The following is a 22,999-nucleotide window of genomic DNA, read 5'->3' as shown; positions in this document are numbered from 1 at the left end:
AAGAAGCACATTAAGGTCCTGGAGTGGCCTAGCCAGTCTCCAGACCTTAATCCCATAGAAAATCTGTGGAGGGAGCTGAAGGTTGGAGTTGCCAAACGTCAGCCTCGAAACCTTAATGACTTGGAGAAGATCTGCAAAGAGGAGTGGGACAAAATCCCTCCTGAGATGTGTGCAAACCTGGTGGCCAACTACAAGAAACGTCTGACCTCTGTGATTGCCAACAAGGGTTTTGCCACCAAGTACTAAGTCATGTTTTGCAGAGGGGTCAAATACTTATTTCCCTCATTAAAATGCAAATCAATTGATAACATTTTTGACATGCGTTTTTCTGGATTTTTTGTTGTTGTTATTCGATCTCTCACTGTTCAAATAAACCTACCATTAAAATTATAGACTGATCATTTCTTTGTCAGTGGGCAAACGTACAAAATCAGCAGGGGATCAAATACTTTTTTCCCTCACTGTACACACACCTACAGAGCACTCTCCTCAAAAATCTTCCTCTCATCCCTCTAGTCTGCATGGAAATCCATCTAATCCCTCCCTACATCATTTCCTCTATATACTCTATTAATCCTTAAGGGCTCAGATGCAGGTAGAGGCCATCTTACCCACTTGTGTTGCCATGGCAACTTCAGATGATATGAATGACGTCTGCTAAATGACATTTCAGGCCCCAGCAAGCTTTCCAGGATTTCATGATCGACTCCGTTTTTGCAGCAAAATGGCATTTTACTATTCTGAACCTTACTCTGTGCTGAGATGTGACGCTTGACAGTTCCAGACATTTCCGTTCACATCAAATTCCACCCAGGGCTGCAAGCTACACTGTATATCAATTACCACAATCAAATTTGCGGAAGCGTTATACAAAATTAACATAACCTCATATTTATAGAAATTCTGTCAGCGTTATTCTGCATTTGTCTGTGTGTATGATGTCACGAGAGGCAGGCCACATCAGATAATGTAAATAAGGAACCCTGTGGGGCTTGAACATTTCCTGTGCTCTGAACTGCTGGCCATGCTATGCCATGGCACAGCCAGTCACTGTGCAGCGACACTTGTTAATAATTGATTGGTGCACTGCACTCAGAATGGACTTGGAGTGAATGCGTCATCATCAGTACTACTTCAGCTGCTATTTCAGACAGGGCCCAGGAGGGCTGCTGAGTAGTGGGCTGAAATGCTACATCATTCTCACTGTGGGGTAAGTCATAGTCACTCTCTGTTCTACTGGGCTCAGCTGGGGCGCGGTTAGAGATGGGCTGGGGCTCGGTTAGAGATGGGCTGGAGTGCGGTTAGAGATGGGCTGAAGCTGGAGCTTGGTTACAGCTGGGCTGGGGCTCGGTTGGAGCTGGGCTGGGGCTCGGTTGGAGCTGGGCTGGGGCTTGGTTGGAGCTGGGCTGGGGCTCGGTTGGAGCTGGGCTGGGGCTTGGTTGGTGCTGGGGCTCGGTTGGAGCTGGGGTTCGGTTGGAGCTAGGCTGTGGTTCGTTTGGAGCTGGGCTGGGGTTCGTTTGGAGCTGGGCTGGAGCTCAGTTGGAGCTGGGCTGGGGCCCGGTTGGAGCTGGGCTGGGGCTTGGTTGGAGCTGGGCTGGGGCTTGGTTGGAGCTGGGGCTCGGTTGGAGCTGGGCTGGGGCTCGGTTGGAGCTGGGCTGGGGCCCGGTTGGAGCTGGGCTGGGGCTTGGTTGGTGCTGGGGCTCGGTTGGAGCTGGGGTTCGGTTGGAGCTAGGCTGTGGTTCGTTTGGAGCTGGGCTGGGGTTCGTTTGGAGCTGGGCTGGGGCTCGGTTGGAGCTGGGCTGGGGCTTGGTTGGTGCTGGGGCTCGGTTGGAGCTGGGGTTCGGTTGGAGCTAGGCTGTGGTTCGTTTGGAGCTGGGCTGGGGTTCGTTTGGAGCTGGGCTGGGGTTCGTTTGGAGCTGGGCTGGGGTTCGTTTGGAGCTGGGCTGGAGCTCAGTTGGAGCTGGGCTGGGGCCCGGTTGGAGCTGGGCTGGGGCTTGGTTGGAGCTGGGCTGGGGCTTGGTTGGAGCTGGGGCTCGGTTGGAGCTGGGCTGGGGCTCGGTTGGAGCTGGGCTGGGGCCCGGTTGGAGCTGGGCTGGGGCCCGGTTGGAGCTGGGCTGGGGCCCGGTTGGAGCTGGGCTGGGGCCCGGTTGGAGCTGGGCTGGGGCTCGGTTGGGGCTGGGCTGGGGCCCGGTTGGAGCTGGGCTGGGGCCCGGTTGGAGCTGGGCTGGGGCCCGGTTGGAGCTGGGCTGGGGCTTGGTTGGAGCTGGGGCTCGGTTGGAGCTGGGCTGGGGCTCGGTGGGAGCTGGGCTGGGGCTCGGTGGGAGCTGGGCTGGGGCTCGGTTGGAGCTGGGCTGGGGCTCGGTTGGAGCTGGGCTGGGGCCCGGTTGGAGCTGGGCTGGGGCTTGGCTGGAGCTGGGGCTCGGTTGGAGCTGGGCTGGGGCTCGGTGGGAGCTGGGCTGGGGCTCGGTGGGAGCTGGGCTGGGGCTCGGGGCTCGGTTGGAGCTGGGCTGGGGCTCGGTTGGAGCTGGGCTGGGGCTCGGTTGGAGCTGGGCTGGGGCTCGGTTGGGGCTGGGCTGGGGCCCGGTTGGAGCTGGGCTGGGGCCCGGTTGGAGCTGGGCTGGGGCCCGGTTGGAGCTGGGCTGGGGCTTGGTTGGAGCTGGGGCTCGGTTGGAGCTGGGCTGGGGCTCGGTGGGAGCTGGGCTGGGGCTCGGTGGGAGCTGGGCTGGGGCTCGGTTGGAGCTGGGCTGGGGCTCGGTTGGAGCTGGGCTGGGGCCCGGTTGGAGCTGGGCTGGGGCTTGGCTGGAGCTGGGGCTCGGTTGGAGCTGGGCTGGGGCTCGGTGGGAGCTGGGCTGGGGCTCGGTGGGAGCTGGGCTGGGGCTCGGTGGGAGCTGGGCTGGGGCTCGGGGCTCGGTTGGAGCTGGGCTGGGGCTCGGTTGGAGCTGGGCTGGGGCTTGGTTGGAGCTGGGCTGGGGCTCGGTTGGAGCTTGGCTGGGGCTCGGTTGGAGCTGGGCTGGGGCTTGGTTGGAGCTGGGGCTCGGTTGGAGCTGGGCTGGGGCTCGGTGGGAGCTGGGCTGGGGCTCGGTGGGAGCTGGGCTGGGGCTCGGTTGGAACTGGGCTGGGGCCCGGTTGGAGCTGGGCTGGGGCTTGGCTGGAGCTGGGGCTCGGTTGGAGCTGGGCTGGGGCTCGGTGGGAGCTGGGCTGGGGCTCGGTGGGAGCTGGGCTGGGGCTCGGGGCTCGGTTGGAGCTGGGCTGGGGCTCGGTTGGAGCTGGGCTGGGGCTCGGTTGGAGCTGGGCTGGGGCTCGGTTGGAGCTTGGCTGGGGCTCGGTTGGAGCTGGGCTGGGCCTCAGTGGCTCTATGATCTGCTCTAATCCTCTCCTCTTGTTATTCCGTATCTCACTGTTCAAATAAACCTACCATCAAAATGATAGACTGATCATTTCTTTGTCAGTGGGCAAACGTACAAATTCAGCAGGGGATCAAATACTTTTTTCCCTCACTGTACTGTCTGTGATATCAGTCTCCTAGCAATATCTAAATAATACTACCTTTCCACATAGATGTTTTTCCCAGTCCCGAGCGCATAGAGGCTGGTCAGGATACGATAGCAGGACACTTGGACATCATCCACTGAAAAACAGCAGAAAAGTTATGGTGGTTACATTCATATGCACAGCATCAGTGATATGACATGAATATAAAGCATACTCTCGCCACTCCTCATATTCTATCTCCTAGATGTGTAGGTCTTGCTGTGGTCACTCACAGAGCAGGTCCACTCCAAAGTGGTGCTGGGTGATGTGTTCAAACAGGGCAGTGAGGATGGGCAGTAGTGCCACCGTGGTGTAGTTGATGTTCTGGGACACGCCCTTCATCTGTGAGCGGGAGTGGGTGAACTTCCCCAACTTCAGGTTCTCAAGGGTCTTCTCCAGGTCCTCCGCTGCGTTCTCGAAGAACGTCCTTAACCCCGCCTTCACCAGCTCTGAGCCAGACTTCATCACCGTCCTGTCGGAGGAGAGGGAGGAAGGGGTTAAATGATGGAGTATGTAGTCTGTCATTGCTGCCGTTTGTGCACAGAATAACCAAACAATGTCCCCATGTGGGATAATAAAATCGTATTTGATTAGAATAATAATTGCCATATGATATAAGAGTTCCCAAAGGACAGCATCATTTCCATAGAGGAGAGCCAGCCATACAGAGAGCTCCCAAGGGATTCTAGTCCTGTCATGTGACTGAGATATGAACTTCTGTCTGACCTTGAATATTTACAGTGTAGGGATATGCAGAAATATTACACCCCAAAAACGATTTGATACATTAAGGAGATTAGATTAGTCCATTTTTAGTAATGCATTTTGTGACTCTTAAAGCTTTTTGAAGCCGTGATGAATCTCCCAAAGGGAGGGAGTTGAAAGACAGGGCCTCTGGGCAAGTACAGTACAGTACAGTGGCTACATCCTCGGCATAAACATCATGTTTAATGCATTGCTATTTTAACCTCATTTGTGAGAACTGCTGCCTCGAACAACACATCGTTTCTAAAGAACACTAGCAGCCCGGAGCTAGCTACAGTACCTGCTGCGTATGCATGATGAGTGTACTTATATAAATACCAGCGGGAGTTGTTTCTCTTAATGTCAATGATTCCAAAATGACATGAATAACAACAACTGGTGATTATGAACATGGTGAACAACATATCTATGGGCCTAAGTAATGCAACGTTATATAGGCTAGACATTAGGTTAGCCCTCTTTTCCAATGACATGTACTGTAAAATTGCTACGTGACGGACCTCTTTCAAACCTTTGATTTCATTTCAAACTCTAGGGTTATATTGTGGCATAGGACTGCAGGACTGAGTTCTACCCACCTGGTGTCCAGTGTGTGGGCCAGGATGTGGAGAACGCTCACCATGGTGGTGGAGTCACTCCCTACAAGAGAACAGTCATTAGCATATCACACACTAATAGTCATCCTAATATTCACAGCAACAAAGAGAATCAGCTTCTTACCAAATAGGGAAATCCTGTGTCTGACAAGAGCTGCCAGTTTACAGAACAGGCTGGAAAAGTGAAGGAGAGATAAAGAAGGAAAGAAAGAATGAAATCAGGGAGGTCAAAGGCTAAGAGTAGGAAAAGATGAAAAGATGACAGGAGTATACGGAGAAGAGTAAGTAAGTAGCATTCACAGACAGTGAGAAAGTGGAACTGCAGAGTCGTGAGATGTTATTGTACCAACCTGGTGACCATCTCCTTCTCCTTATTAGAGGCGTAGCCGCTGCTGCTCAGGTTCTTACTGGGAGAAGACAGGAAGTAGAGACAGTGGTTCTTGAAGTACTGGTCTATCAGAGGGAGGAGGACCTAAAGAAGAAATACCATTTAGGGGATGTGTGACAATCTTTGTGTAATCTCATGTACTGTACTTAAAATGTTCATTTGTTTCACACAGATTTACAATATTCTCACTTTGGCGAAAAACTTGATTTCTTGCTCATGAGGCGACTTGTCTGTCTTCCCACTGGTAGCCATGACCTCTGAAACGACAAGGTCAAAGTTCAATAAAGAGCAGGTCAATAAGGCAGCATTGTCCATAACAGAGAAAAGGTAGAGGAGCATTCAAAGATCAACGATATGAATGTCACCAGGCTCTTACCAAGGTGGGCAATGAACTCCTGGGCTGAGTTCACATACTTCAGCAGCTTCTTGAGGAACTTGTAAGCAAACCTCTTCTCCATGGAGGAAGAGTCCTGCTCCATGTCCTTCAGACCTCTACAACACAGGGAGAAGGGATAGATGAATTGTCATTCAGTCACAACAATACAAATCAATGTTTTAACAAAGACTGAAGTTCACACACTGACCTGGTGATGGCGTAGCCGTTGATCTGCAGGAAGCGGAACAGGTCCTGGGCTTTCTCTTTGTCCCGGGCCTTCTCTTTGGCGGTCAGGGTGTCATAGGGCACCAGCAGAGGGTGAGTTGCCCCACCTGGAACCACAAACAACAACACTGTAACAATCAGAACCAATAAATCTCACATTTACTCTTGACTACATGAATCTGGCTCCTCCATCTCACAGGGTAGGAAGATAATTATAGAATCACCTCTAATTCCAAGGTCATTCTTCTTCTTCTTAGCCCAGATGTTGTGATAATTCTCAGCCACAACCTCCACCATGCCCTTGATCCAAAGAGCAAAGAGAACATCTGTTAATTAAATAACATTAACAGCCGAGTCATAAACAAACCAGTTATTTACAGTTACAAAATAACAGCTGTGTGGTTCACTCACCTGTAACTCTCTAGACAGAACCACATTGATGGTGTCTATTGGGGTTGGGTTGAAACCGTTAGCCTGCCAAATGCCAACAAGAAAACATTCAGTAATAAAAACAAACATTGAACAGATAACTCAGCAGTCCTGGCATACACTCTCAGAAAAAAGGGTTCCAAAAGGGTTCTTTGGCTTTCCCCATAGGATAACTATTTTTAGTTCCTGGTAGAACCGTTTTTTGTTCCTGGTAAAACACTTTTGGTTTCCATGTAGAACCATCTGTGGAAAAGGGTTTTACATGGAACCCAAAAGGTGCTATCTAGAACCAAAAAGGGTTCTTCAAAGGCTTCTCCTATGAGGAATGCCCGAAGAACCCTTATAGGTTCTAGATAGCACTTTTTTTCTAAGAGTGTAAAGTACTAGGAGGAGTAGGTTATTAAACTGAGTACATGAGAAGAGGACTGGGAGATCTTGCGCATCTTCTCACTCTCCCGTAGGGACATGGTCTCTCCATCCTTGGTCCTGTCGATGTTCCAGCCCATAGCCAGCATGGTCTTTAGAGTCTCCCTCACCGGCCACCTGTAGATATCCTTCTCCTGATTACCACACAGACACAGATACACACCAAGAGTTAGCAAGATATACAATCAGTTAGAAACTAATCCTCACATTGTCAACTTAATCATGAGGTCTACCTATTGAGCTCGTACTTTAGTGTACCAATTCCATATTGTGTAATGTTGTACTACACTGTACCTTCTCTGTCAGACCTTTGTAGGTCCTGAGTAGAGGGTGAGTCTTGGCCTTCTCATCTATACAGTCCCCATACCTCCATCCCAACATCACCTGGAGAGAACAGACAAGTGTGAGCCTACTTCAGACCTGATAAATTACCAGCTAGTTTTTCAACCCAAATAAAAACACATAGGATAGAGAGAGCAACCCTGAAACCAGCCTCCTATTGTTTCTTCCAAGAGGGTAGTGGTAAGGCTTTATAAAATACAGTGCACAAGCAGTAGATTCTTAATCTTTATGCCCTGTTATAATGCATTGGTTCCAGGTGTAATTTTGCAGCATCTAATACACATTTCCCTGGCAGAGGAGCTCATCGTTGGCCTACCTTCTCTGCTGACCATTTGTCATGGGAATGCTCAGCATATTTGTTGGCAACATGTTCCAGTTTCTCTGGAAGAGATATGCTGTAAAGGGAGAGTAACCATTACTCACTGCAGGTATGATGCATGCTGGGATAAAGCATATGTAAATGCAGTCATAAAGTATATAAAAGCACTGCACATTACATCAAATAAATTATGTGCATAATTTCTATATGGCACCTATACAAGTTGTTACATATAAAGTCAGAGTGGGATCACTTCAATTAAAATGCCCTTAATTTGAGCAGACAGTCACGCCTTATACGCCATAATCTCTGATGGCCACTCACTTGGCTGTGCTTATGGGCTTGGGGTCGAAATTGCCCTGAGCGTCCACAGACACAGGCTTCTCCAGGGTGGTGCTGATGGTGGCGTCTATGTAGTCAGGCGGTAAGGCCCCAGATATGGCACTCAGACAGGGCATGGCCATCTTAAAGAGATCTGCATCGTACTTCTGCAATGTGAAACACACTCTGATTGGTGGACTATCAGAGGTACCTCCACTGAGGTCTGAGTAAGGCTAAACTATCGACTACATACTGCAGGAATGGCTAGAGGTTAAGAGATATGCTTAATGCAGAGTCGTCCCAGTTACAGAGAGCAGAGGCTGAGATCGATGATGGCTGTTCAAATATTGATGTTCTCAGCCTGGTCTTTCTGTCACCAGCTTCACTTTCATGTGCTGGGTCCAGACATTTACCGTACTTCAAAAAGAGCATACAAGATGAACCATAAAATCAATGGCCATATTCAACAGCACAGAAAGGCAACGAGGCATTCGTAGAGGGATAATTCAATAGGACACTAAAGAGGAGTGTCTAGTACCAGATTACTAAAGGTTATGACCTATTGGCCTGCACATGTATCCACATGGTCAGCACTTCCTGATCAAAGCTCAGTGCAGCTTTTGTTTTATTGGCTCATTATCAGTGTTTTTTTTGCCTCAACTAGGAGCCTGTTGGAGCCCTGCTATTCTCCTGGGTCAAAGTGCTGTGTTAAAGGAGACCTCATCGTACCCTCTGTGAGAGCGAATCCAAGACGCCCCAGAAGATCTTCTTTGTGAGGAGCAGCTCCTCGTCTGAGGCCATGCCGTAGCTGCCCCAGCCTGACGGCAGACAGTAGTACTTCCAGCTCTGCTCGTAGTGGTTTGTCAGGAGCTGTGGAGGGGGACGGCACAAAGGGTCAAAGGACAGTCCATCAGACTGAGAGAGAGGATGTATGTACACTCTGCTGTGGGCTACACTGTAGGAATAGAAAACAGACACGTAGGTAACCACTTTACTGGTGTACTGAAAGACAACAACACACTGGCACCGAGCCAAATAACTTCAATAGGATCTACAGCTGATGATAGGCCATGGGATATTCATTCTCACTAGCTCAGTTTAAAAACAGACAACGAGAGCCTTGTGTGAGTGGAGGCAGAATCAACTGTGTTCCGTCTTCCACAGGCAATCCAAATTCTTCCAGGCTGCTCTCTGCTCCCTGGTGCTCGGCTGTTGTATTAAAAACAACACAACTGCCAACATCTGCTTAATAGTGAGAACATCATCATCAATAGCAGTGAGAGTCAGAGAGAGGCAGAGAAAGAGACAGAGGCTGTATGTTTGATAAACAGTGTGTGTAACGCCCAACAGGATAGAGAGCTAATATCTTCAAGCAGGCTGCAGAGCACACCCCTGAAACCACAGCCTGCTGAGAGCAGAGATAGGGCAGCAGAAGGGCAGAGAAAGAGAGAAAAAGAGAGAAAGAAAGAGAGAGAGAGAGAGAGAGAGAGAAGGAGAGAGCAGAAGGGCAGAGGAAGAGAAAGAGAGAGGGAGAGGGAAGGAAAGGAGACATACCCTGAGAGGCATCTTGCAGTACTCCGTCAGCAAGGGCACGTCAAAGACGAGGCGTCGCAGGAGATGCTGCAGCATGGAGGGACGGAGGTACCTGCAGACAGAGGACCAGACCAGGGAGAGAACAGGACATCAGTGAGACACCACATCATGACCCAGGATAATACTGTATCTGTTTCGCTTAAGTGTTTCAATGGCCACAGAGTGAGCTTATTGCTTCCTTAAGGGGTGCTAATGTACATAGTGGAACTCCTTACTTGCAGACGGCCAGCAGACACTCCTCGATTGCGTCTCTCTGGGCCTTGGTGAGAGAGCGGCCCTTGGACAGCCTGTAGATGGTGTGCAGCGTGGAGTCGATGAGCACGGCGTAGTGCTCTGTGCCAGCGAAGTGGGGGGCACAGCGGGTGAGCAGGGGCAGCATGGCAGAGCCGATGTACCTATTCATGGCCAGAGCTGTCTCTGTGGTGCTGAGTACCTCCTACAGGGGAGGGGTCAAAGGGGAGAGGTCAACACAACACAGTGTCACACAGCAGTTCTCACAACCCAGGCACAACTTCAACTGTTCCACAATCAATATCATTAGGTGTGTCAAAGATAGACTTTCAACTACTCTAAATAGAATCCTAGTGAGGAGCTGAATCTGCACATTTATCCTTAGGAAATAGCTGATGAAGAACTAAAACAGGGAGACAAAGCACTAGGTCATCCCCGGCCAGGGCTAATCATATCTACAGAGTAATACTCTCTAATTAAAGGCCTGGAACGGTGAGCCTAGCATCGTGTTACATCGGAATCAACCAGACTTTAATTTAATAGCTGCTGGATTACGTGGGAGCGTGATCATTATCGCTTTCCAGTGTGGATCAAAGATCTGTGTGTCTGTACAGGAGCAGGGCAGGTGGTGGCCCAGAGGCTAGCTATTCTTGTCACAATAACGCCAGGCTGGGGCTGGGGTGGAGGGTTGCCTCAGAGAGCTCCAAAACAAGCAGAGTCATGGATATTCCAGCCCTAATCAAGGGGCTCACCGCCTGCCTGCCCAGGGAATCACCAGGGTCAACCTGCACTAGTACACTCCACTCCACTAAACCGACTCCACTTAGACACTCAGCTTTAAATACACACATTTTAAACTCCCTCTCACACTTAATACACAGCCTCCGCTCCACTCAACTTCCACATCCTTGAATACCTCAACCCACTTGTCTGCTAAACAATGAACTAGATGGCAAAACAAACAACTTGATGCCTTAGCCTAATTTGTGGTCTTCCACATCTCCCACTTCTCAGCTGAGGGTGAGCTCCCCACCCACCGTGTCCAGAGAAGCAGAGGCTTGCAGGTCGGGCAGGAAGCCCACGTCCAGCAGCTGAAGTAGGAAGCTTTGGTCCTCGATACCATAGACCCGGTCCAGGAACAGCACCATGGGGGCCTTGTGGTCCGGGCAGAAACTGGCTGCCATATCAGGCTCTGTCACAGTGCCGTCTAAGAGGAAGAGAGAGAGAGAGAGAGAGAGAGAGAGAGAGAGAGAGAGAGAGAGAGAGAGAGAGAGAGAGAGAGAGAGAGAGAGAGAAAATAACATAAAAGGGAAAGATAGACAAAGGTTGAGGATATAAAAAATAATGAGATACACAGAGGATACAAAATAAGAAGAGGTGGTGGGTCTCTGTGTAAATATGTTTTTCTTTCAGTATTCAAACAGGGAGACCTACCCATACATTATAGCAAGCCTCATCTGATTAAGAAAGGCATGCGAGTCCAGATAACTCATGTGTATTCATTAGCAGCAGTGCAGCTTGTGAGAGGGTTTCTGGGGAGGGAGGCACGGCTGAGTTATTCAGTTGTTGGTCGGCCGACAGCGCTCGTTGTGTGGCAGCACTAGCTAGCAGCGTTTTCAGATCCGAGCGATGCCATGCTTATGCAGAGCAATCAATAGAGAAAAACACCCGGCAACAGAAATGAGAGGGATACGAGGAGAAGAGAGCCGTGGGAGGTAGAAAGCCTTGGTTGATTAAAAACACATGAATTGTGAGCTGGGATCAAAAGCACAGCACCACCATTTAAACGATTGAGTTTCATACTTCATCATTTCTACCTCAACCAATTCATTATTTAGATCACTTTTTGTTGTTTCTAGACTTCAGAGAGTAAAGTGTGCATGCCATTAGATCACCACGATGGCTGAGTGATTTGGGATTTTATTGCGTGTTGTGTGTTGCTATTGTGTGCTGTTGTGCGTTATAAGAGCTGAAGCGGGAACTGGGCAGTCCTCTACCTTTGTGGACGACAGGCATTTTGAGGGGTATGCTGATGATGCCCACCAGGTCTTCAGTGGGCACTAGGGAGCGCAGGATGGCACGGATGCGCAGGGCCTCCCCTTTACCCTTGTTGATCAACTGAAGGAGGAGGAGGAAGGAGAGAAGGTCATTAGTCCTACTGAAATCTCACTGGTGGAAAACAGACATTCATTCAGTCTTTACTTATCCAGATGAGTCAGAGAGAGCAGATGCTGAGATGTCTCGTATGCAAATAAACCTCTCAGAGTAGGTTAGAGTACAGGTGATCTGAGATAGGAGTGGGACCATCAGCTAAACTCACGTGCATCTCTGGGGCACAGCGTCCCAGTAGGTCGATGAGGGCAGAGTAGAAGGACATGATGGCATTGCCCATATGCACCACCTCTTCCTCCTCATCGTCCTCAGCAGACCTGCCCATAAACACAGTGAGAAGGTCTTCTGGGCCTTACCTTGCTATCTTAACTAACTCATGATGATCTTACAGTGTTTACTTTGCTATGTACTATTAGTTCTATGCCGTTAGCTCTTGTTTTATAGCTATGGCAGGTACAGTATGTATCTTACGCGTCAGAGCTGACCCCCTGGGCGGAGGAGGGCAAGTCCACAGCAGGGTTATCTGAGATTTTGATGGCCTCCTTCATGGCTGCCAGCAGCCCATTACCCCCCTCTCCTCTCAGAGCCGGGCCAAAACACTCAGGACGCCTGATTAGTAGCTTCACCACCACACTGGAGTTCTCCTCCACACTCTCACCTGGAACACACACACACACACACACACACACACACACACACACACACACACACACACACACACACACACACACACACACACACACACACACACACACACACACACACACACACACACACACACACACACCAGGTTAACAAAACATATATTTCAGTAATACACTGCATTAGCACATCGAAATCAACACAGATATCGACACAAGATGCACATAAAATGCATTGGCAGTGGAAAAACACACACAAATATAGCACACAGTACACACACACACACATCAACAACTGATATGAACAAAATACTCCCTTGGACTCCCAAACACCTCAGCGGTGAACAGCACCAGACATAAAGCTCATCTAGTGAGTGTTTGACAATGTATCGCCACTGTTTTTGGTCCATCACTGTCAGGAAGCAAATGAATGGCTGCCCTGCTCTTTCATCCAGGAACAGTTTCCACTATTCACTCTCTGTAGTGAGATCCTGTTCCTCCACTGAGCTCTACTGACCTTGTGGCTCCTATCAGCTAACCCCCTCAGGCAGTCTAGCCTGCCCAGCAGGATCCACAGACAGGCCCTCTCTAAACCTGCCCACCCCTGGTATGGAAGGCATAGTACAGTACATTACCAAGCCGCATCCTCCACTTTACCCTACAGAGACCAAGGTTCAGTACAGGTCCTGCTGACAGTCATTACAGTACAGTGCCCCACCTACCATTGACAAATACAGCGAAGCGCAGGAAGGAGAGGTAGCGTTCACCCTCAATGGGGTTCCAGCCGATGTCAGGGTAACCTTTGTCCAGCAGCATGGGACAGCTCTGGAGCCCACAGCCTGCTAGGTATGTCACCACCTGCAACACCAGGACACAACCATGACAAAACAAAGACAAGCTTAGCAACAGCCACATGGACTGAGGATACTCTGAAACACATGGACCCAAAACCCCAATTCTAATGCACACGCCAACACACACACACCCAATAGAGACCGTATCCCCTACCTTGTCCAGGTCGGGCTCTTCCAGGGCCAAGGCCAGGCCGTTGTTGTCCATCACAGAGGAGGCAGCCACGTCTAGAGGAGTGGAGCCTCTCATGGCTGGGGATGCTACAGGGAGAAAACATACATAGGATCCAATTTAAGTTATTCATTTCTCACAGGTATTTACAACAATTCTGGTGTCCAGAGAATGATTCTCCATTCCACTAAGTCAGAGGTACTTCTCATTGAGATGGGAAGTTGTGGGAGTAACCTAAAGCCAACAGCAGGGGGCAGCATTACACTCATGATGAACCAGGACCAGACTCTGATTGGACTGTCAGACTGTTCATCTGTCAACAGCTGAGTGATACTGATCTAAACCAAAATGTCCAGCTCATATTGGCAGTAATTACTCATACCTTCTATTGTTTCACTGAGTTTATTTAAGCTCATTAAAGCAGCAGTATATTTCACTATCTTTGTTTTCATAAACAGAAATATTCAAAGATGTGCAAATTATTGGTTCAGGCTAAAATCACACTCAAAGACTTTGTCCAATATAGTGTAGGTGCAAGACTGTATAATGTATATTGGTCGAGAAGTCTACTGTAAGTGACTACGTTGTCCCTCGCCTTTGGGCTATTCTCTCTCTGTGTGTGTGTGTGTGTGTGTGTGTGTGTGTGTGTGTGAGAGAGAGAGAGAGAGAGAGAGAGAGAGAGTTAACCCAGGAGAGAACCGCTCTCTCTTTCTCCCTGCCACAGCACGGTGTTCAAAGAGTCACAACCTCTCCTGACAGAATGTATGATGACTCACCCTCTCCCCTTATGAATTCACAACCAACTGACCAACCAACCACACACACACACACAACACACAACACACACACACACACACACACCTAATCTCAGGTGTGTGTCTAATGTATGCAGACTCACAGCTCAAGGACCTAACGTGAGACCCCAATGAGATTATTGTCCATAACAATGAGAACAGCGTCAGAGATGCCGCCACACCCAGTGTACCTACAGTATAAGCAAGTTGTTCCAATAGGAAGTAAGAGATGCTGGATATAGCATGTGATTTTCCTATGTCAGACTCTCCATCAACTCAGGGGTGTAGGGTATCTGGGAATGTGATTTCCATCAACCCCCAGCAAGTGTATCCCAGGCCCAGCTCTACCAGGAGCAGTGTACCGCCCGGCCCCAGCTATACCAGGAGCAGTGTACCCCAGGCCCAGCTCTACCAGGAGCAGTGTACCCCCCGGCCCAGCTCTACCAGGAGCAGTGTACCCCAGGCCCAGCTCTACCAGGAGCAGTGTACCCCAGGCCCAGCTCTACCAGGAGCAGTGTACCCCCCGGCCCAGCTCTACCAGGAGCAGTGTACCCCAGGCCCAGCTCTACCAGGAGCAGTGTACCCCAGGCCAAGCTCTACCAGGAGCAGTGTACCCCAGGCCCAGCTCTACCAGGAGCAGTGTATCCCAGGCCCAGCTCTACCAGGAGCAGTGTACCCCCAGGCCCAGCTCTACCAGGAGCAGTGTACCCCAGGCCCAGCTCTACCAGGAGCAGTGTACCCCAGGCCCAGCTCTACCAGGAGCAGTGTACCCCCCGGCCCAGCTCTACCAGGAGCAGTGTACCCCAGGCCCAGCTCTACCAGGAGCAGTGTACCCCCAGCCCCAGCTCTACCAGGAGCAGTGTACCCCCAGGCCCAGCTCTACCAGGAGCAGTGTACCCCCCATGCCCAGCTCTACCAGGAGCAGTGTACCCCAGTTCCAGCTCTACAAGGAGCAGTGTACCTACCAAGGCCTACGCTGCTGTTCTCCAGAAGGTAGCTGAGGTGGTCAAACATGGCCTTTTGGTTCTGACGACTGATCCTGCAGAAGTAACACAGGAAGCGACAGCAGCTGGCCACCATCTTGGGGAACGCTATCTCCTGAGAGGAAAACACAGAGACTAGGGTTAATGAGGCTTAATGAGGCACAACCTGTCCAATTCCCACTATAAAACTGAGACTCAGCTGACATTCTGACAGCTATGCATATTATTAGTAGATAAAACTTGAAACTAGTAGTAGTTAAACTGTTGAAACTAGAAGACCTAAAAGATAAATACAAGCTTAACTCAAGTGATCATCAAAAAGAGACAAACAGGCAGGCAGACAGACAAGAGGTTACAGATACAGTATCACTTTATTCTGGGCTTGTGTTGGGTCTAATGACTATTTGGCTTCCTCAAGGCGTGTTGCTATAAATCCAGTCCACTAACGAATGTCTAAAAAGGCCTGCCATGCCATTCCATGCCGACCCCCCTCTGTCCTTCCTCCATCCCCAGGCCGGGCTCTACACCCCAGTGTCATGGTAGAGAGCCGTCAGCCTGGGAGAATAACCACCTACTGTGGTGTATTTATCACTGCCCTCCCCTCCTTCCCAAACACACACTCAGCCTCCCTGCTACATGCAGTACAGCCTCCCTTGCCTTGGTTTGTAGCACATACACATTGGAGCTCTGGAAAACCTGTTTTTCAAATACTGTATACAACCAATATTTATTCTAAAGTTTGTTTATTAAAGTCATTCCCCGTAATTGGCCGTAGTGTTGTGTTATGCTGCATCTGACGCCTACCCAGTAGCCACACAGTGCTAGTTGAATCTCTCATCAACAACTGTCATGGATGCTGTGATACACCAGAGTCTCCTCTATCATCCGTAGCAGTACTGAACTGTACCTGGGACTTGCCTCCTCCCAGCACGTTGACCATCACCTCCATCACCGTCTCATGCATGCCCAGCACGCGCATCAGGTTGGGGTGCTGGTAGAATATCTTGTTGTTCATGATGTCACTGGATGGAAATACAAAACACAGAATACTCAGAACAGGTCAAATAATACTTGGAACAGTGATTGAGATCATAATTGTATCTGAAATGAACTAAAGCATTGGTACTTTAAAGCTCCCTGGTTATCAGACTATATATGTTCGTGCTTTAGACTGTGTCACTGACATGTAACCTACCCCAGACCGTCGATCATGAGTTTCTCCTCCTCCTTGCCCATGCGTACGGACAGCAGTGATCTGATCTGACCCAGAGAAGCCAGCAGGTTGATGGTGTCCTGTATAGAGGCAGCACTGATAGTGTAGCTCTTCCTCATGGCCCGGAGCAGCTCTCCAATGCTGTCGTACTGTCTCCTCAGTAGGCTGAACATCACTCTGACCAGCTCGGGGTCCTGGACGTGGCACTCCTGAGCCCAGCTCACCATGGTCTGGGAGATCAACTCCTTCAGGTTGGCTAGAGACCAGGGAACAGACAGAAGAACCTAGTTATCTCCTACTCTTTACATGGTTAGGATATGTACAGCACCACCACATTTTTTGTAACCTTTGTCATATATAGTGGTATAGTAAGAAGTCCTAACATAATAGGACCTAACATAAAAACAAGAGCAGTCTATGGTAGTACAGTAGATGGAACTAGTGTGTGGGAAGTGAGCCTTTTCAAAGAGGTTTCCTCTAAGTGCAGTAGCCCCGAGACTGCCTCCCCGAGACCGCCTCCCCGAGACCGCCTCCCCGAGACCGCCTCCCCGGAACCGCCTCCCCGGGACTGCCTCCCCGAGACCGCCTCCCCGAGACCGCCTCCCCGGGACCGCCTCCCCGAGACCGCCTCCCCGAGACCGCCTCCCCGGGACCGCCTCCCCGGAACCGCCTCCCCGGGACTGCCTCCTGAAACCGCCTCCCCGAGACTGCCTCCCAGGGACTGCCTCCCCGAAACCGCCTCCCCGAAACCGTCTCACCGAAACCGCCTCCCCAAGACTGCCTCCCCGGGACTGCCTCCCCGAAACTGCCTCCCCGAGACTGCCTCCCCAGGACTGTCTCCCCGAAACTGCCTCCCCGAGACTGCCTCCCCGGGACTGCCTCCCCGAAACTGCCTCCCCGGGACCGCTTCCCCGGGACCGCCTCACTGGGACCGCCTCCCCGGGACCGCCTCCCCGGGACCGCCTCCCCGAAACCGTCTCACCGAAACCGCCTCCCCAAGACTGCCTCCCCGGGACTGCCTCCCCGAAACTGCCTCCCCGAAACCGCCTCCCCGAAACCGTCTCACCGAAACCGCCTCCCCAAGACTGCCTCCCCGGGACTGCCTCCCCGAGACTGCCTCCCCAGGACTGTCTCCCCGAAACTGCCTCCCCGAGACTGCCTCCCCGGGACTGCCTCCCCGAAACTGCCTCCCCGGGACCGCTTCCCCGGGACCGCCTCACTGGGACCGCCTCCCCGGGACCGCCTCCCCGGGACCGCCTCCCCGGGACTGCCTCCCCGAAACTGCCTCCCCAAGACTGCCTCCTCGAAACTGCCTCCCCCGGGACTGCCTTCCCGGGACTGCCTCCCCGAGACCTCCTCCCCGGGACCGCCTCCCCGGGACCGCATCCCCGGGACCGCATCCCCGGGACCGCATCCCCGAGACTGCCTCCCCGAGACTGCCTCCCCGAAACTGCCTCCCCGAGACCTCCTCCCCGGGACTGCCTCCCCGAAACTGCCTCCCCGAGACCTCCTCCCCGGGACTGCCTCCCTGAAACTGCCTCCCCGAGACCTCCTCCCCGGGACTGCCACGCAGAAATATCATGCCACAGAGCATGAGATTGAACTTCACTCAACTTTCTAGAACAGTGGTCACCAAGCGGTCCATCACGATCGCCTGGTTGATCTCCAATGCATTCCTAGTCGATCGCTAAACATTTCTGTAAAAACCCAACGATAAAGCCTTGTGTTCCTATTCTTTTTATTTGTCTCAAGCTGTAGGTGCACCTGATTCAGCTGCCCTGAGCGTCAGGTGGGCCAACTGTTGCCATTTTCAACCATTTCATGAAGATACAATGAAGACATTCCAGAGAGCAAATCAAGTGCACTATAGGCCGGATGGCTCAGATGACCATGTCTGCAGTAACATAGCAGGTACAAAAGAAAGCTACAGTAAAGTTGATACTGTGAGATTTCAACACGTTTAAAACCATGACTAGAGAGACCGTCAACGAATACATTAAAGAGCTGATGTTTATATGAGTGAGTTCATGTTTAAGTTCTTACTCAGCACTTTTTACTCAACACTTTCATAAGCCATAAAATGTGTGTTCTTCATAATTCCACTCGCGCTACAACAAGCACTGCAGCAGTAATGAATGAGGAGGAAAGTGTATCTATAGGCTTGTGTTGTTGTTATTATTAGTGGCTTGGGTCTTTTTTAAATCGAGGAACATTTCACTTTCTCTGTTTATAGGAGTAACAACATGAATTTGTGCATGAGGCAGAAATAATGCAGTGCGACTTGAGCTTTGCCATAATCTGGAAGACGGTGTTCCTTTTTGGTCGGTGTCAGTGGAGGAAAGGGAGAGCAGAGGGATGTTGAGAGACAGACCCTCAGTCTGCTGCTCTCTCCCTCCGCTGAGACTGACCATCAGATGCAGGCACCATCAACCCAGAAAAATACAAATAAAAAGCAAATGATTTAAATGTATGCTCACTCAGCTGTGCTTCACAAGTAATACAACAATGGATCTATTACCGGTGTGATCATATAGCCTACCTCAAACTTTGAAATATAATGTAAAAAAAATGGCCCAAACAACAATGCATTGGCATGGCAGTTCAAGCAAAGCCAATATGCGGTGATAATGTATTAGCCTACATGGACACTGTTAAAACTGTAACTTAAAGCGGGTACAGCCTCAGAGTTCACAGTAAACGTGCGCTGGAAGTTGCACAGAAGACCTGAAATTTCCTCAGTGCTGAATTTATTTTTAAGGAACATTGCTTGCAGGTCTACATATTGATGGCAAAGTGCCTGGGTGTCATTATGTACACAGAACAGAACAGAGAAAGACCCTCTCTAGAGGTCTTTGAAAAGTGAGTGAGAGACAGAGCAGGGTTCTTCAGACCCTTCAGTAGCAGCCCTGGTCACAAAGCACCATCACTGCTGTTAAAGAGACTTGACTAGCTGATCCTATTTGTCACCATGCAAGAGTGATGAAAGGGAAGTCATTGAAAGACTCCATTCAGAACCTGATAAGACCTGGAATTAGAAGCAGCTGTCTCTTTCCCTTTCTTCTTGCCTTCACAAGGCTCCAGTCAGCCAAAAGCAGAACTCTGTCTGTGTATCACACATAGCAACAAGTCTCTTCTCAAAAGAAAAGGTAATGAATTATGTGAGCAATGTCAATGTCATTGTTTTCCGTGATTTGTCAAGAAAACACTTTTTGTAGTTCATTCATGAAAAGGCAATAGTACATTCTCGGCGGAGTGGAATCGAAGCTCTATTATGTAAAAATGTGACTCACTGGGAGAGAAAGAGGTATTAATAGTACTGTACCATATCCTGCTGCCTCTCTTGGTCAACTGAGTCATTGTTTAGACAGCTCATATGAAGGGAAGCCTTAAGGCTTCATTAAAATCAGATCAATAGGCCTGTGGTGATGGATGGCAGTTTGTAGCGGTGGTGTGTGATGTGTGTGTGTATGTGTGAGCATGTGTGTGTCTTCCAAGCTCAGGTAGCCTCACCAGAGGGAGAACAGTAAACAATTCAGAGCAGTGGGGAAGGGACAATTTACATGCAATCAATAATAGTTGTTTTAAAGCAGAGCAATCAGGAGGCTGTGTTTTTAGGGCTCTGTTTCTGCTGGTTGGTTGATTGACTTGGCTTGTACTCCACAGAGTAAAACTCTCAACACTGGGCTGTCAATCATCACTACAGCTCATACCACAGCTCACACCACAGCTCTCACCACAGCTCTCACCACAGCTCTCACCACAGTATCTGGTAGGAGATGATTAGTGGGACTTCTCCAAAACAACACCTCTGGGCATTTTGGAAGTTCTATCAGGATGAAAGAGAGAGTGTGGTCTATACACTGAAGTAGCATCCAATCACTGCTATGCACCCGTTCCTTTATTCACTCTTCAGCTTCTTGTCCACTCCGTTCTCCACACTCCTATTCAGAGGTCATAGCAGTAGGAACCCTGAACCCAGTCTGCTGTTACACTGTCACAACGTCCACAGAAGGTGGCGCCTCTCCTCGGTCGGGCGGTGCTCAGCGTTCGTCGTCGCCGGCCTACTAGCTGCCACCGATCTGTGTTTCAGTGTCTGTTAGTTATGTCTGTTTTTTGATTGCACCTGTTTCGTGTTTGTCATTAGTGGAGGGGTATTTAGTCTGTCTGTGTTTAGTTAGGATTCGTGTGGGATTGTTCTTTGTTACGTGTGGTGTTATATTGTTTGGGCTACGACTTATTGTATAGGCAGTAGGGTTGCCGGGCTGCGCCCCGTCTGCCCATTTGAGCGGAGCTTCTTTTAGTCTTTTTGACTGTTGTGCTCCCAGCCGTATATGGATTTTGCCTTTGGATTTATTAAATCAAGTTTGTTCCAACGGACCTCAGTCTCCTGCGCTTGACTCACCCTAAAACAGTTCTACCCGCTCGTGACATACACAGCACAGTTACAATCAATCATGTCTGAAAAAAACAGCGAACACGGGCAAGAAAATATCCAAACAAGTCTTTAAGTGGAAACACACAACCTCTATATTCCTGTCCTCTCTCTTGTGAGATCAATAGTGAAGAGTCTCATATGGTCCACATCGGGGTCAGTCTAACAGTCTGGGGACAGATTGCCTTTCACTGTCTGCATTCACTGTTGCATATTCCAGCCCAAATGTACCTGCCGCAATTTGGGCACTTGTCCTTGCCAGCAGCACTCTTATTATAGGCAGTGAGGTGTACCCATATTGGTTTGGGGTCAGGAAGGGTGCAAACATGTTTTCCTTTGAATGAAATGTACTGATCTCAACTACAAGTGTAGCCCATCCTGGATACATACCACAGGAGAACGGAGCGAATGGAATGGTATCAACCACATGTTCGATGTATTTGATACCATCCACTTATTCCACTCCAGCCATTACCATGAGCCCATCCTCCCTAATTAACATGACACCAACCTCCTGTGCTGGATACCTCTAAACTCAAGATAGGGCTTTAATTTTATTGATTGCTTTATTGTCTTACAGGGCAGTAAAAGGATAATTAAACGCCATAAAAGGTTTCAATAGAACTGTCCCGATAATATGAAGGATTCTGCTATAGTGAAACAGTGTTGTGACAGTGGTCTGTCCTGAAGGACAGGGAGGGAAGGATTCTGCTATAGTAAAACAGTGTTGTGACAGTGGTCTGTCCTGAAGGACAGGGAGGGAGGGATTATGCTATAGTGAAACAGTGTTGTGACAGTGGTCTGTCCTGAAGGACAGGGAGGGAAGGATTCTGCTATAGTGAAACAGTGTTGTGACAGTGGTCTGTCCTGAAGGACAGGGAGGGAGGGATTCTGCTATAGTGAAACAGTGTTGTGACAGTGGTCTGTCCTGAAGGACAGGGAGGGAAGGATTCTGCTATAGTGAAACAGTGTTGTGACAGTGGTCTGTCCTGAAGGACAGGGAGGGAAGGATTCTGCTATTATGAAACAGTGTTGTGACGGTGGTCTGTCCTGAAGGACAGGGAGGGAAGGATTCTGCTATAGTGAAACAGTGTTGTGACAGTGGTCTGTCCTGAAGGACAGGGAGGGAAGGATTCTGCTATAGTGAAACAGTGTTGTGACAGTGGTCTGTCCTGAAGGACAGGGAAGGAGGGAAGTGATTAACGGCAATCAGTGAATTAATTAGTAGCCTCTGATATTGCATCGTACTTGAAGAATGTCAGACAATTTACATACTGGTACAGAGCTCTGCATTTGTGTATATTTGTGTGTGCCTGTGTGTGTGCATGTATGTGTGTGTGTGTGCACGTGTGTGTGTATATGTGTGTGTGTGTGTATATGTGTGTATGTGTGTGTGTGTGCGTGTGTGTGTATGTGTGTGCGTGTGCGCGTGTGTGTGTGTGTGTGTGTGTGTGTGTGTGTGTGTGTGTGTGTGTGTGTGTGAGAGCGTGTGTGTGTGAGAGCGTGTGTGTGTGTGTGCGAGAGCGTGTGTGTGTGAGAGCGTGTGTGTGTGTGTGTGTGTGCGTGTGTGTGTGTGTGTGTGTGTGTGTGTGTGTGTGTGTGTGTGTGTGTGTGTGTGTGTGTGTGAGTAAGATCAGGATGAAGAAGCCTGAGTTAACTCAGTGCAGTGTTTTTCTCCTCTCTCTCTGCAGAAGAGCAGGAGGACTGAGTGAAGATGCCCCTCACTGCCAGGCGGAGCAGCCAATCCTCCACCGGCTCTGCATTACCATAATAACATTGAAAAAGACATTGAAATGGAAATGGCTGCAACTGGGTGTCTGTGCTACATGCCAGACAAATGGAACAGGGCTTGTATGCCAGCATCACTATTCAGCTGCTACCCTGCACCTTTCAATTTCCCCATCCACCTATGTTAGCCAGAGAGGGTAAACAGTGGCTTGTTCAGGAGAAAAATAGGATAACCTCCAACAAAGAGTCTGTTAGGAAACCTGTGTTATTACCGAGGGATGTTCAGGGAGGAGGGGTGGATTTCAGAGTAACCAGTTCATGTTATTGCTGGCTCTGACATAGTTGTAGAAGTAATAGTCTTACAGGGGGCTTGTTGTTCCTGCTCTGTGGGCTCCTCTTCAGTCTTCAGAGGTTGACCTTTGATCTTGTAGACCAGGGCCAGCAGACGACCTTTAATAGACCTGTCCTGCTCCTCATCCTCCTCCTCCATAGGGATTCCTACACAAACACACGGCACAGAAATAAAACCAA

General features: G+C 49.8%; 1 protein-coding gene across 1 annotated transcript in view; it reads right to left on the bottom strand.

Annotated features, from left to right (window-relative positions):
* Positions 1–22,999, bottom strand: part of LOC106587081 (ryanodine receptor 3) — a 100,672-nt gene that overhangs the window by 26,773 nt on the left and 50,900 nt on the right. The window contains exons 36-62 of the mRNA XM_082972939.1: positions 22,832–22,966; positions 16,291–16,564; positions 16,003–16,117; positions 15,078–15,210; positions 13,304–13,407; positions 13,018–13,153; positions 12,126–12,312; positions 11,863–11,971; positions 11,540–11,660; positions 10,580–10,749; positions 9,527–9,747; positions 9,273–9,363; positions 8,448–8,588; positions 7,722–7,885; positions 7,395–7,473; positions 7,031–7,120; positions 6,724–6,870; positions 6,293–6,355; positions 6,106–6,181; positions 5,865–5,988; positions 5,657–5,772; positions 5,470–5,537; positions 5,243–5,364; positions 5,017–5,066; positions 4,875–4,935; positions 3,765–4,003; positions 3,547–3,628 (exon numbers count right to left, since the gene is read on the bottom strand). Coding sequence (XP_082829065.1) covers positions 3,547–3,628; positions 3,765–4,003; positions 4,875–4,935; positions 5,017–5,066; positions 5,243–5,364; positions 5,470–5,537; positions 5,657–5,772; positions 5,865–5,988; positions 6,106–6,181; positions 6,293–6,355; positions 6,724–6,870; positions 7,031–7,120; positions 7,395–7,473; positions 7,722–7,885; positions 8,448–8,588; positions 9,273–9,363; positions 9,527–9,747; positions 10,580–10,749; positions 11,540–11,660; positions 11,863–11,971; positions 12,126–12,312; positions 13,018–13,153; positions 13,304–13,407; positions 15,078–15,210; positions 16,003–16,117; positions 16,291–16,564; positions 22,832–22,966 — 3,418 coding nt within the window. The remainder of the gene's footprint in view (positions 1–3,546; positions 3,629–3,764; positions 4,004–4,874; positions 4,936–5,016; positions 5,067–5,242; positions 5,365–5,469; positions 5,538–5,656; positions 5,773–5,864; positions 5,989–6,105; positions 6,182–6,292; positions 6,356–6,723; positions 6,871–7,030; positions 7,121–7,394; positions 7,474–7,721; positions 7,886–8,447; positions 8,589–9,272; positions 9,364–9,526; positions 9,748–10,579; positions 10,750–11,539; positions 11,661–11,862; positions 11,972–12,125; positions 12,313–13,017; positions 13,154–13,303; positions 13,408–15,077; positions 15,211–16,002; positions 16,118–16,290; positions 16,565–22,831; positions 22,967–22,999) is intronic.

Source organism: Salmo salar, chromosome 01 (assembly GCF_965601325.2).
Source record: "Salmo salar chromosome 01, fSalSal1, whole genome shotgun sequence".
Taxonomy (NCBI): Eukaryota; Metazoa; Chordata; class Actinopteri; order Salmoniformes; family Salmonidae; genus Salmo; species Salmo salar.
Note: the sequence above shows the minus strand (reverse complement) of the source record. Positions and strands in the feature narration are given on the sequence as shown.